We start from the raw sequence: 14,859 nt of genomic DNA on the forward strand, positions 1-14,859 counted from the left end.
CCTCACTGGGGTTGGCTAAGGAGCTGCAGGTTCATAGAATTGGTAGAAGGCCACTGTTTTGTGCCTTCCCCAGCTATAGAGAACCATATGCTCACTCACCAAATGGTGAAAGGCAGAAAAGCATAGTGGTAGCAAGAGTGATTCAGAAGCCAGACTCCCTGGATTTGAATCCTGATGCAGCCATTGTAATAGCTGTGTGACCTTGGAACAATTGTTTCACATCTGTTTCCCCACGTGTAAAATGAGATAATTACCACACTGATGTGGTGTGGTAGCAAAAGAGCTGATGATACACGTAACATCTGCCTGTCATTTATTACATGCTCCAGACACTGTTGAGGCCAGGGAGCCAGCAAATGTTTTCTCTAAAGGTCCAGATAATAAATGTTTTCACCGTGAAGGCCATAATGTCTCTATCACCTTAACTCTGCTGCTGAAGCCCCACAGCACGGGCAACACATAAGTGAACGAGAGAGAGTAGCTCTGTCCCAATAAAACTGTATTTGTGGGTATGGAAATTAAACTCACATTAAACTCACATGTCACTAAATATTATTCTTTTGATTTAATTATTAGAAAATGTGAAAACCTTCTAGGAGGTCTAACTGGGAGAATCACTTAAGCCTAGTAATTCAAGACCAGCCTGAGCAAGACTGAGACCCTGTCTCTACTAAAAATGGAAAAATTATCCAGGTATTGCAGTGGGCACCTGTAGTCCCAGCTACTCAGGTGGCTGAGGCAAGAGGATCACTTGAACCCAGGAGTTTGAGGTTGCTGTGAGTTATGACGCCATGGCACTCTTGCTTGGGTGACAGAGATTCTGTCTCAAAAAAAAAAAAAAAGTAAAATAAAAACAATTCTTAGCTTTCAGGATGTATACAAACAGGTAGACAGGTGGGGGCTGGATTTGGCCCACAGGCTCTATTTTGCCCACCCTGGTCTAGGTGTTAGAGATGCACATGTTAATGGCCCCCGCAGCAGCCCATAGCACAGACAGAGTCTCCCCAGAGCATCCTGGAGACTGAGAAGTTGGCAAGCTGCTCCGTGAACCTTGAGCAACTTTGTCCTCAGCAAGTCTGTGTCGCAGTCTTAAAAGCCCCTCACAAAACAGAGAGCATGAGATGCCAATGAGGCCCAAGCTTAAGGGATAACAACTCAGCTGCAAGCCCTGGCACTTTGAGCTCTAATTCCTCAGAGATGAATCTTAAAGACTTCAGAGCCACACTGTCCTGTGACAACAGTAGCTGGTCCAGCTTGCTGGAGGAGTTCAACCCTGACGTGGAGTGGAGGGCTGTGCAGCACACGGAGGCCCTGGCGGCGGGAAGCCAGGCCACCAGGCTCCTGTCTGTTCTCATTAAGCCTTGCTGGGCGGGGAATGTAGAGGTTATCTGTGTTGAGTTTGAAGCACTGCAAACATTCCTTTCTCAGGAGAAAAGCCAGAGCATATCAAAGGACTGACAGGGCAGGGTCACCTGGGCAGGAAGTAGCCCTGTCTGCATGTTTGCCTCTCAGTTACTGCCCACCCAGACCCTCAGGATTTAACACCCATAGTGCTTCCCCAGCCTCCCTGTTCTAATGCCGACAGCCACCGAGTGATCTTTCACCATGTTTTTGTCACATCATCCCCTTCAAGGTGTTGTGAAGACCCCCAGTAACACCCTCCCCCACATCAAATCTAAATCCTCTGCTCGGTTCCAAAGGGCCCAACACTCAGACCCAACTGAGCCACTCCCAACCCACACAGGGGACCTCCTGTAACACCCCATCCTCTGTGTCTTCTGCATCCCCCGCTCCCACTTCTGTACCTGGCCATGTCCAGCCTTGACCCTTGGATGAAGAGACCTTATAGTGGGGTCACAGATAAAGATTATACTGTGCTGCTGTCTTTTTATCTGTTGAATGGGGGATACAAAGACACCAACCTCATGGGGTTGCTGAGTTTGAATAGAACGTGAGTGTCAAGCATTTGCTGAGCAAGGCTGTGTTCTGGAAATGGCACCGGCCAGCAGCAGCAGCAGGCCCGGTCTGACTCCATATCACATTCATCTCTTCCCTTGTCCCTCTTTTAATCTTCAAACTTACTGTTTGACTTACATGATTACCACCAAGTATCTCCCGAATAGGTGTCCAGTCTCTGTTTAGGTTACAAATGTGTTGACCTTCCATGCCTCCGCCCTTACGATTTCCTCAGCTCTCTTGTGGCATCTGGTCCTGCGCAGCCCTGGGTCTGGACTCGGTCATTTTCTTTTCTTTTTTTTTTTTTTTTATTGTTGGGGATTCATTGAGGGTACAATAAGCCAGTTACACTGATTGCATTTTCTTTTCATTAATAGATTGAAATGCTGCCACATACTCCTGAATGCTTCCTCTCATGAGGGGCTTCAGGGGAAGAATGAAGAGAAGTTATCTTTCTAATACCGAGCTCTGACAGGCTTACAGAGAATCTGATCACTAAAGTGTTGGCCTGGAGATGCTCAACAATGTCATAAATTTAAGGAACAAAAAAGATAAGACTTTCATTAAAATGACCCTCTGAGTGGCAGCCGAGTGTTCAGCAGGCAGGAAAACGCCACCTAGGTGGGTACTGGCTTCTACAGATCCCTGACTTGCTTACAAAAAGGCCTTCCAGGAAAGTCCTGGAAGCCCATTGTGTGGCAGGCCCTGCCTGTGGTTTCCATGAGCTCCAAGAATCCAGGCTTCCCTATCCCAGGGCCCTCAAAGAGGTGGCCAAAGGTTAATGAGGTCCAACGGGAGTTCCAAGGGACAGGAGGTATATAAGGGCCCATCATACCAGCCAGACACCAGAGAACAAGCAGGGAGACTCCTCCAGACCCCCTCAGATCACACTCACACTGTAAGTAGCCATTGGGGAAAGCGGGTGGGAGAGGCTGTCAGCATGGGCCATAATGCAGAACAGTGGTGCAAGCTGGAGCCAGCCCAGTCCAGGGCACTCTGGAGTGAGCTGACCCACTCCCATGTCCCTCTGCCACCTTCTAAGAGCCAGCTAGGCTTCAGACTGAGAGCACTGAGCTAATTCCCAAGGGAATACAATAATCATTTAAAGTCACAGAGTGAGCAGAAGCAGGGCTGAGGCTTAGAGGCTGGAAGGAAGCAGGTGGGTGCAGAGCAATCTCTGCAAAGCAGAGGCTGTTTGAGTGTGTCTGGCACACCAACAGCAGTCCAGAAAGCCATCCACAGCTCAGCATGGATGCACAGCTCTACTTGGAAGGCAGCTTGGCTCTGGGAAGTTAAGAAAAAGCAGGTCCCAAGGGCAAGAATTAGCCCACCCAGTGCTGCTGCAGGACAGGGGGAGCCAGCACCCACTCCAGCAGAGCTAAGCACTTGAGGGCTGGAGCCCAGCCATGATGGAAAAGAGGGTTCAACACCTCATTGTCCTATGGAAAGCTGTCTTTCCCACTCCCAGCTCAGCAGAACACACATGAACGCAGGCAACTCGCCGACTGCTGGTTAGATCAAGAAAATGAGCAGCAATTGGTTTTGCCTTTTTTTATTTTAAGTTTGTATTGATTCTTATAAAGTGAATTAAATGCAAACACCAGAATGAAAAGGGATCTATGGTATCTCCATGAAGGAAATGGGATGCCATAAATGTGACATATCCATCTCCAGTTGGAGGAATGCAGCTCCCAGAGACACTGCAGGGGAAGAACAGGAAGGAGAGGGGAACCGGTGATGGGCTCACCCCATCCCCAGCCCCCCATCCTCTGTTCAGCAGAAGCTCCACTGGGGCTCCATGCAGGGCCTCCCAGGAGGTGGTCTTTAGTGAGCAGGTGGTCCTTCCAACCTGCTGGGAATTTGCATGCAGCTTGGATGGGGGGGACTCTGGCTGTTTGAACTCTCATGTTACTCACAGAGTTTGAACAAAATGGAGAAAGAAAGTAGGCAGTGGGTAGGAAGAGAGAGGATGAGGGAGAAAGAAGGAATAACAAGAAGGCAGGAGTGTTTTGCTTGGTAGCATTGGTTTCAGATGACTGAGGAGACAAGTCCTGGCTGAGAGGCAGGATGCAAGCTCACAGCTTGGAAAGTTCTCTTCAAAGGGAGAGCTGGGCTCAGACATGCAGAGAAGCCTTGAGGCCAGCCCAGAGCACAACCCTCTCCTACCCACAGAATCCAGGCTGCCTGAGGGCTGTGAGAACTCCTTATCTGAAACCCTGTGCCTACCTCCACCCCACCGCTACTGCCACAGAGGCCACCCCTGTCTCCCCTCCCTACTCTGGAGGCCTGGGTCCTGTGCTCAGCGGTCCACCTAGAGCAGGAACAGTGGTGCTCAAGATGCATCCAAGAGGCCTGCCCCCTGCGACGCCCTCCTCCGCCTTCTTATGGGCAAAGCAACATGAAGTTGGGTATTGGCAAATACTCCAGGCCTCAGAAGGCCGGGGCTTCAGCCTCCACTACCTTTGAATGAGTCACCTGAGGCTAGCACCCAGCCAGGCAGTGCCATCCCCTCCACAGGACTACCCTGTCCTTGACCAAAGTCTGCCCAACAGAACCCCCTACTCAAGCCTGCAGTTACTGTGCCAACTTGCTCCCTGGCAGGACCTGAGCCATGAAAGCCTTCACGGTCTGCCGTCCTGTCAGCCATCCCAGATATACCCCCCACACACCAGCACCCTATCAGCACTCACATTCCCAGAGTATTGATGGTCTTGTACAGAGGAGGCCCCTCCCTGTTGTTTCCAGACAGTGGCCAGCAGGCAGTTAGATGCACTGCAGCCAGTGAGGGGCTTGTTCTAGAGCCAATACTTGCCCCACTGGTGTGAGGGCTGCCCTTTCACCTCTAGGGTGCTGTCCCACACTAAGGTTTTCCATCTGGCTCTTCCTCACATGGCCAGAGGGTCTCACGTTTGTCCTCTACAGACCAGGGTCTTGACCTGGTACTCCCAGGAAGTGCTCTGGTAATCTGGACTTGGGTCCATCCCTTTCATAATTCTAATCAGCATATGGAACAGGGAGGTCTCCCTGGGTCTTGGAGTGTGGTTCTGTTGATAAACTAGTTCTTTCTCTGTGAGACGAGGTCCCTCCTGAAATCCGAGCCCAGATGGCCCCAGAAGACATGGGCTATAACAAAGACAAGGGCTGATGAGTGGAATGATTCTTCCCTGGTGTGCGGCAGGGGACTGAGTGGCCTTTCCCAGGAGCTATCACAGCTTTGGGGCAGAAAGGATGCTCAGAGCTCTGTAAAGCCCTGATACCAGGCCCAAGTCCAGAGAGGCTAAAGGTCACAAAGCCATAGGGCATGAACCAGGGCTGAAGGCTCCTGCCTCCAGTGCAGTAGTCCACTACTATGCCCTAAAATTTGGTTGACCAGAGCTCTTTGTCAATGTCCAGCTCCAAGATGGTGTCCCACAAGGTTGTGGCTGCCCTGCTGGTGGTACACACAGCTGCCATGCTGGCCTCCCAGACAGAAGCCTTCGTCCCCATCTTCACCTACGGTGAACTCCAGAGGATGCAGGTAAGATACCTCTGCTGCCCACCTCACAGCCCCACTCAGCCCTGAAGTGGGTTAGTCTCGCTGAAGCATGTGTGCTCCTTTAGTAAACCCAGGTTAATTACCCATGCCAGTGACAGCATAAAGGACCAAGAACCAAGATGCCCCACGCTCCAGCCATCACTCTGGCCACCTTCACTCCTTCACCAGCATCACTCAGAGATGTCAGTGGCTCACATGAGCAACATTTTTCTCACCCCAGCCCCACCCTTTGGAGGAAATTTTTAATTAACAAACTAATAAAATATTTTCTGAGCTTCTCACAGTATAAGGGACCACATGCACAAAAAACTCAGCACACACACCCACCCCTGTCTTCAAGAGCAGGCTAGGGTGCCAAGACACAAACATATGACAAATAACTAACAGTCGAAGACAGAGATGTCACAGCGGACATGATGAATTGCCCCATAAGTGATGCTGATAGTAAGCGCTCAGGTTCTGAGGAAGGAGCGATCACCAGGGTGGGAGCTGGTTTGGAAGCCTGCAGGAAAAAGGGTGAGGCTCAGTGGGGGTGAGGGGGGTCTTGCAGTGGGTTTCCAAGGGGAGCTAGCGCCTAGAGGTGGGAAGTAGCCTGGCATTCCATGCAGCAGTGGCAAAACTTTATTTTTTTTTGCGGTTTTTTTTGGCCGGGGCTGGGCTTGAACCTGCCACCTCCGGCATATGCGGCCGGTGCCCTATTCCTTTGAGCCCAGGCGCCACCACACAAAGCCTCCTCTTTAGAGCCCAGAACAAAGGCAGGCAGGCCTAATGGAACTCAGGAGGGCCTAAGGGAAACTGGATTGTTGTCTCTGTCTCCCTGCTACCTTTCCCTTTAGACTTCAGAGGATTCCGAGCGTGTGTGCAGACATTTATTTCCCTTTAACCCAAAGAGATGAAGAAATGGGACTTTCATGCTCCCGCCCATCTGAGACTGAATCTCCAACAGAGACAAACACATGAGACCTCCCTGGGAGGTCTTAGGGCTCTGTAGCTCAGCCTGCCCATGCCTGCACACACTGTGCCAGGACAAGTTTTCACATTCTCAGAGAACAGAGCCCTTTTTGGAATCCAGTTCTCCTTCTTCAGGGACAGATACGGGAACTGGGGGAGCTGTCATAGCAGGCACTACACACCTTCTTCCAAGCTGGCTCCCCAGCAGATGGCTGACTATCCTAGAATTACCTCGTCTTGAGCCAGGCCCACAGCAGAATCCCAAGAGTCCCAAGTTCATTAGAGACACCAAAGGAATAGGGCATGTCTGGTCTCAGCACTCAGGGACGTGGTAAGCAGCATGCCACGCAAGATTTGAGGCTGAATCAAAACAAACTCAGTAGAATATGAACTAGTAAAATGGCGGCTAAAGGACACTTTGCATTAATCTGCTTGGTGCTTTCCCTCCTCATAATTGCCAAGCACTGGGATTTTTAGGAAGAAGCTGCAAACTCCTTCCTCCGTAATTCATCTCCTTGTCTAGCCTCTTATAAATCACCTCCCAGGGACTCACCCATGGCGCCCTTACAGGCTAGGTTGTCATGCTACCTTTTTTATAGGCTCTCTGCTAAGAAAGACACATTTTCACACTTAATATGCATGAAGGGTGGCCATTATTTTCAGCTTTTTAACTTAATTAACAGTAACAATCTGGGTACAATGTTTTAGCTACAAAGGAATGAATTCCTCTTCAACTTGATCCATTTGTGGGAAACCCCAAAGCCAGAACTTCAAGGCCATCCTCAAGCCACTGGGTGTCTGAGTCCTCCCATGCAGGAGGCCCCTGGGGAGGGGATTCTTTCAGCTTGTGGGGAGCTCCATGCAATTAGCACCCTGGGCAAATGGAGACAGGGGAGGGGACATCTGAGCGACTTGGGGGAGGATGGTTTGTGCAATTTTCTGCTCTGCTCTTAGGAAAGGGAACGGAATAAAGGGCAAAAGAAATCCCTGAGTGTCTGGCAGAGGTCTGAGGAGCCAAGTGCTGTAGATCTCATGGAACCTACTGAGGAAGAAGGAAACGAAGTGATCAAGGTGAGCAGACAATGGGGATGATGGGGAGAAATTCAGCATAGGACATGGCTCCCCCAGCTGGACCAGGAGGCTGGACTCATGAGCCACAGTCAGCCAGGGGCAGTCCTATGATACAGCAGTGAGCAAAACACCCAGGCAAAAAGCTCCATCCTAGGAGAGAGAGACAGTCACCAATAATGAGACAAATTGATCATTTTTCTGGGGTGGTCATGCTGGAAGCAACACAAAGTGGTTGGATTTTAGAAATATTTTGGAGGTAGAAGCCCATAGGATTTGCTGAAAGAATGGACATATGTAGGATATGAAAAAAGAGAATAGTAAAAACTGAGTCTAAGGGTTTTGACTGTAACAGCTGGAAGAGGAGATCTGCCACTAACTGAGACAGTTTAAGGCTGGGGTTAGATGCTGGCTGGTAGAGGAAGATTGGGAAATCAGACTGAACCTGTGAACCCTGAGATGCTCTTGGGCATCCAGATGGAGACACTGCACAGCGTGTGGACACACAAGTCTGAAGTTCAGGAGAGAGGTTTCGGGCTGAAGATGTAAATGTGGGAGTCATTAGTGATTGGATAGGGTTTCAAGCCAGGACTAGGTGAGCAACCTGAGGGAGCCAATGTGGACAGAGAAGAAGGCTCAGACCTATGTGTGGACACCTCCACGTAAAGGGCCTGTGGTTCAAAAAGAATGATATCCAGAGAGATCAAGAGCCTTGCCAAGGTCACACAGGAGTCAGGACAGAGTCAGCCGGATTCCTGCCTCCTGCTTCCTCCCACTGGACAGTCAAGACAGTGACCTTTCTAGATTGTCAAGATGTGGCCCAGATAGTGACTTAAGTGCTGTCACTGTACTTAGCAGTGTGGTCACTGCACTCACAGGGATGGGGCCCCTGTCTCCCCCCTCATCAACTCTGACCTCCTAGGGCTCACAAAGAGGGAATGGGACTGAGTCCTGCAGCCAGTAAGGGGGAAGCACACTCAGAATCACCCTCTACATTCACCTGAGGCAGAGTGTTAGGTACTAACTCCAAGGTTCCCATGGGATCGTTTGGGGAGAGGTACCTGTCATGCCCTTTCCATCTCCCTAGAACCATGACCCAAGGGGCTGGGAGGGCCCCTCTGGGTTACTCAGTCCAGCCTCCCCATTATAAAGTGAGGACACAGAGGCAGAGAGAGGCAAAACTACAGCAAGGTCGTGGCACAGGCAGGACATGGACATTCTGAGCCCCCACGGTCGAAAAGGCCCATCCCCCACCCCCAGCAAGCCTGGTGGGAGGTGGGGAAGCGGAAGCCATGGCAACTTCCCAGAAAGGCAGGGAATCTTGGAGACTGCCAGGTAGTTTATACAGCAAGATCACTGGGCCCGGAAGCTATGGAGGTGACAGAAAATCAATCCATCGCACCCTAGACTCTGCCTCAAGGCCACAACTCCTCTTGGTGGAGAGTCTCATGATGCGGAGAGAAAAGGTAGCTTGGTGGTCATGGGCACAGACCCTAGAGCCAGGCCCCTGCGTATAACATCTTCCTCTGCTACTTATTGCCTGTGTGACCTTGGGCAAGTTACTCAATCTTTTTGTCCTCAGTTTCCTCATTTGCAAAAAGGGAACACTAATAGTCTCTGCCTCATAGGACTATTAAGAGGCTTAACACATAAAGCATTTAGCATGACGCCTGCACACTAAGATTCCTGAATGTTAGCTATTATCATTGAGGAGGCGTGATTCCCTCTCCATGTGAAAAGCCAGGTGAGGTTCCAGTCCACTCCACCCTCTTGACCCAGCTTCCCCAGTAGAGGAGGTGTGTTTATCTCCCAGCAGGATTCTGTAACTTCTGGGATCCAGCTTTCTGGGGGCAGGGTGTGTGTGTGTGTGTGTGTCAGAATTCTCAGCCAGCCCTAGAGACCCAGTTAGCAAGAGTGGGTCCCTCCTGCCACCTGTAGGGCACCCAAGGCCTAATGGCCTCCTCCAAACCTCTCCCTTCTTGTTAACTCTGTTTTATTTCACAGCTGACTGCTCCTGTGGAAATTGGAATGAGGATGAACTCCAGGCAGCTAGAAAAGTACTGGGCTGCCCTGGAAGGGCTGCTGAGCAAGGTGCTAGTGTCTACCCAGAATGGTACGGACAGGGCAGAGTGTCTCTGCAGCTCCAGCCTGGCCTCTTCCCACCTTGGTGTTAGCATTCCAGGAGCATGCCTGGGCAGGGTTTGAGGATGGCGATTTGCTTTTCTGCTTTGCAGTTGAGGACATGAAGCTCTCTCCCCAGTACCTCAGTGTCTGAGAGGAGTCTAATCATAGAGGGGGTGGGCTCTGATGTCTGCTGGTGGCCTCGAAGTCCCCAATTCTCCAGAGAGTGAGAAGAGTGCAATTCTCTCCTTTTGGCAGAGGGCCACAACAAATCAACAGCAAACCACCCAACCATCCCTGATCTGGGTATTTTCATTCCCTCCCAAAACAAGACCAAGACTGGGTGGTTGCTCTGGAGGAAACCCTGGTGGGATTTCTTTTCCCCATTCTTTCTGCAAATTGAAGTCCTAAGCCCCATTTGGCCTTGCCCAGTTCAAGGTCTGCACGAGTTACTTGTGCAAAGCTAGATCTCCTCTGACAAACAGCTATTAATTACTTCTCACAGTCCCCAGGAGAGGAGAGAGACCTGAGGAAGTGTGGTTAGAGATGGAGAAACTGGGAGGTTAAATGACTTGCCCCAGGCTATAGACAGCTTCCCAACTCCAGCAAAACCTCCCACATCCCAGACCTCCAGCCTGCTCTGAATGCCCCCTCCTCCCTCCGACCTGCAGGCAGGTTTTAGAGGGCAGTTTCATAAGCGAACTTGCTGGCAGTACTGAGCTGCAAACCTTTGCTTTTCCCTAGCAGCCAAGTGACAGCCCCGCTCTGCAGAGAAGGTGGACAGATCTGGGAGCCCCTTCCCACCTGACTGAGACTCTAGAAATTTGCACTGCCCACCAGCTGGGCACAGAAGGAAAACACCCTTTCCAAAGCACATTCCCCTCCAGCAAATAAAGCATGAAATACACAAAAATGACTCTTATTTAATATTTTAATTTCTAAAGGGCAAACTCAGGTCTTGAGGAAAGGGGAGAAAAAGTAAAGCTCAGAGGGAGCTGGCCATAAATGGTACATATATTAGTGAAATGTGTGCTTTTTGTGAGTTCTAAGTTCAAATATTAATTCAGATCCAGGGAACTGGAAGATTCTCACTGACCCTTCCAGCAGAGGTGAGGAAACTGAAGCTCTGAGAGAGGGCATTTTCTGCCCCCCACACTGAGTCAGTGGCAAAGCAAGGACCAGAATTCAGGTCTCCTGCATCCTGGTCTGATTCCTGCTTACTGGTTTTCTGTTTACTCATGTACTAGAGGTTTAATGGACCAAAGGATTTTAAGGCCTCTGCACTCAACTGCTTGCTGAGTAACTTCCAACTAGCCCTTTAACCTCAATGAGCCTTTGCAAAAGCAAGGTGGTAATATCCGCCTAGAGATCTGGGGACAGAGGCAGCAGCACAGAGCAAATTATTATTATTATTATTATTATCACCTTGTGGCTACATGCTCCAGCATCCACAGCAAAATTATACAGCCAACCCACTTATTTCTGCCTTCTAAACAAAACTGGATGGGGAATTTTATTCTAATTTAATTTTACATTAATGAATGTTCATTTATTTATAAACTGGGGCCATGTAGGAACCACAGCTCCTTCCATCCATAGGTCACCAGCAATTAGACACAGTGACTATTCTGTATTTCCACCCACCCCAATTGCTGCTGAGCCTTAGCCATGGAAAGTAGTTACCAGAACAAAACTCTAACCCTTACAAAGGACCTTCATTTGGGGTGCTCTGAATTCTTCTGAGGAACACCCAAACCTTCCAGGGGACCCAGACCCTGCCCTACTGCACAGTCACGCACATTTCCGGTGCATATACTGATCAACCCAAGAACAGCTGCAGGTTCTTAGGAAATGCTGCCAAGACACCCAGTAATAAATGGAGAGAGGAGACTGCTGCAGAGGGCATGTGGGGAGAACAGGGAGGGAAAGACACAGAAATCTAGAAAGCATTCTACTAGGAAGAGCTGGATCCAACTCTTCTTGCCTCTCAGAGTTCCCCCATGCCAGTTTGACCCATTATCTGTATCACATTCCAAGAAGCAGAAAAACAAGATTCTCATGCCCTCTGCAGAAATCTGCCCCTGTAGTGAGAACACCTTCCCCCATCACCAGCAAGGGGTGCCCATTTCTGGGGTGGGGCCCCAGGACCCATTGGACAATTTTCCCTGAGATCCTGAGTATTGTAGAGCAGTGCTGAAATAGCCCCCAATGAGGGAAGTGGAGGGCCTGGGAAATTTCACCCAGGTGGTCTGTGTTTTTTAAAATAGGAATTGTTTCAGTGACCACAGGACCAGAGAAGGGTGTAAGAGCTACCCTTTCTACACAAAAGCTCTGTTCAAAGCTCAAGCACTATAGCCTGATGTCCCTGACCCTCACCCTGCAGCCTCAGATGTGCTTCTAGGTAATGAGCCACAACAGGGACCCAGCTACCACCTGCATCTGTATGCACGGTGCCATGGCTGCTTGTTTAGATGTGTCGGCTCCTTTCCTCTCTCATTTTCCTCCTCCTGTCACTGTTCAATTTCTCACAATCAGCTCAAATAATTTTTTTCAGCAATGAGCTCCTCCAGTTTCCAGGATGGCAGACTCGATTGCTTGTGGGACATGCACAGCCCTGGAAAAAATTAAAATTGTGAGGAGGCTGGGGAGGATTCTGTGAGTTGAGCCAAAATAAAATGACCATGTTTTCACAAAATGGAAGAAAAGAGAGACACACTCCTGGTTAAAGCTACAGAACGAGTGGGACCAGAAACCAGCCAGGATCAGAAGCAGGTTAGGTACCCAGAGTAACCAGCAGGGCAAGGACACTGTTCCTCTTCATATCTTGCGATGTTTACCAAGCAAAATCTCCAAGAGTCTCTCCAGATACCTGGCAATTACAGAGAGGTACAGATTACCCTATCTTCATTTGGAATGTACTTTATACTTAACAGGACCACAGGTAATTATAGGGCAACTTGAACCTAGCTTCACAAGATGGAGATGATGAGGCATTTTCTCAGTAAACACATTGGTGTGATTTTAGAATTACTGAGCTACGTGAATTTGCCATGAAATTGAATAGTTAAAAGCAAAGAGTAATTGCCTGATATCTGCATGCTGTAATTTAGTATAATCTAATCATGGACAAAGACCAGAAGAAAATGTTCTGAAATCATTACATTTTTCTTCACACACAATTTGTTATTGACATGGGGTAATGTATTCCATGTCTTGAAAGCAACTCTTACCCACCAATATCAAAGTGTGAGAGCTGTCAAAAGAGGGAGAGTTCTGTTTAATTTTTAACAAATTAAGAAAAGCAGGTGGCATAACTGCCCTTTAAACCCATTTTGGTCTGGGTGCAGTGGCTCATGCCTGTAATCCCAGCACTCTAGGAGGCTGAGGGGCGAGAACTGCTTGAGGTCAGGAGTTTGAGATCAGCCTGAGCAAAAGTGAGATTCAGTCTCTACCAAAAATATAGAAATAGCCTGGCAAGGTAATGCAGGTCTGTGGCAGACTGAGGCAGGAGGATCATTTGAGCCCAGAAGTTTGAGGTTGCTGTGAGCTATAATGATGCCACTGCACTCTACCCAGAGCAACAGAGCAAGATTCTGTCAACCTCCCTCCCCCTGCCAAAAAAAAAAAAACCCACCATCCTGGCATTTCTCTGGGACTCTATTTACCCCCTACACACTCCCCCAAACCTAGAGAAAGAGGAAAGGATGACCCTCTCTTCCATAAGTCCCTGACATGAAGCAACAGGAAAGTGGGTGCTCCTAGGTTCATTCCAGTCAAAATCTGAGGCACTTGCTTTTCAACCCAGTGCCCTAGCTGCACTGTGATGCCACCCACAGTGTGGCTTGAAAGAAGGCCTGAGAAGCCCAGTGGCTCTAACGAGGTGGATCAAGGACAAGTTTGTGGTCCCTGAGCAGTTTTGAGGACCTGACAAATGTCCTGTTCCAGAGCTTTTTGCAGGAGGAGGAAAATGGAAACCACTAAAAGATTTATGGCCATTATTATTATAAGGCTTGGCTGAGACAGAGAGAGGTCAGCAGGCCGGAAGGGAGGGTGGCAGCCCTCTGGGAATCCAGAGCATGCTCCAAGCAGCCCTTCACCTCTGCTAAAAGTATGGATGTGGTTACTAAGTAGATTTAGACATTGGAGCTTGTTTTTCCTCTCTTGCCTTTAATAAATCAGGAAGAGCGACCACAGCCTGAGCTGCTAACCTTAAAGAAAACCACAACGAAGTGTTGAGAAAGGAGGACATGCAGGGCAGCCTTTGACTTTGCAGTATCGTCCTTTTCTTTAAAATAGGTATCCTCAGCCTGGACAGGCCCAGCAGGAGCACCATACTGAAGACACAGAAAAGCAGACTGAAGGGCCCAAGGGCCTTATGGACAGCTCCTTGGACAGCTCCTGAAGGGACAGCAGCCTCAAAAAAACACTGAGACAGAACCCGGACAGAGACCGTGTGGAGGAAAATAAAAAGCCAAACTCCAACTTCACTAAACAAGGTAAAAAGGCCTTGGGGGCGGAGAATATTAATGTAAGACATGGGGGGATATAAATCCAGGAAAGGGGTGAAATTGAAGCAGAGAATTCAGGAAGAAAATGGAAAGGCCAAGACTTGGGAGGAAAGACTGACTTGTGAGGTTTCTTCTCGGAGGGGTAAGGGAAGTATTGATGAGCAAATACACAGGAAGTGGTCCAGGATCTGGTACCTGCTGACACATAAAGGCCTGTTGGACCCAGCAGGACAATGCCATCAACAGTCAGAAGCCACTATGGAGACAGAGGTCGACTTAGGTTTGGCAAATGGCAGTAGCTGCAAACATGATGGGTTCTATGCTGGAGGGAAGACAGAGGCCTCAGGGAAAGGGGCTGGGATTTGGCCCCAGGTATTGAGTCGCAGCGATAGCGGTCCCAAAACACCAGGGAGGCTGACAAAGCCCACACCTCGTACTACCGCTGGGGGTGGCTCTAGTTCAGTCCATATTTTTAAATTGCCCTGAGATCCATTGTAATAAAATAGACCATAACTCTGAAATGCTGTAATGTTAACTTTGTTTAAGCATTAGTTTCAAGCCCTCTTAGAATACATAGGGCCAGTATTGATGCCAAAAGGCTCATTCTTTATATATTGAACTGCACAGCTGCAAGGAGTTGCACAAATGTTACAAACTCATTTGTCATGCAAACAGTGCTTCAGAAAGAAATAAAATACTATTATGTGGTATATGTGTTAG

General features: G+C 49.1%; 1 protein-coding gene across 2 annotated transcripts; it reads left to right on the forward strand.

Moving 5' to 3' along the window:
* The first annotated feature begins 2,797 nt into the window (after positions 1-2,797).
* On the forward strand, positions 2,798-13,076 carry MLN (motilin). 2 transcript variants are annotated; one of them, XM_053602651.1, is made up of 5 exons: positions 2,798-2,854; positions 5,350-5,473; positions 7,397-7,513; positions 9,515-9,623; positions 10,379-13,076. In XM_053602651.1, exons 2-5 carry the CDS (start codon positions 5,357-5,359, stop codon positions 10,384-10,386), a joined length of 351 nt encoding a protein of 116 aa, XP_053458626.1. In that variant the 5' UTR covers positions 2,798-2,854; positions 5,350-5,356; the 3' UTR covers positions 10,387-13,076. The 2 variants fall into 2 exon arrangements, with proteins under 2 accessions (XP_053458626.1, XP_053458625.1); XM_053602650.1 differs by having other exon boundaries at positions 10,376-13,061.
* Positions 13,077-14,859: the final 1,783 nt, after the last annotated feature.

The sequence above is a fragment of the Nycticebus coucang genome, chromosome 9 (genome assembly GCF_027406575.1).
Source record: "Nycticebus coucang isolate mNycCou1 chromosome 9, mNycCou1.pri, whole genome shotgun sequence".
Lineage (NCBI taxonomy): Eukaryota > Metazoa > Chordata > Mammalia > Primates > Lorisidae > Nycticebus > Nycticebus coucang.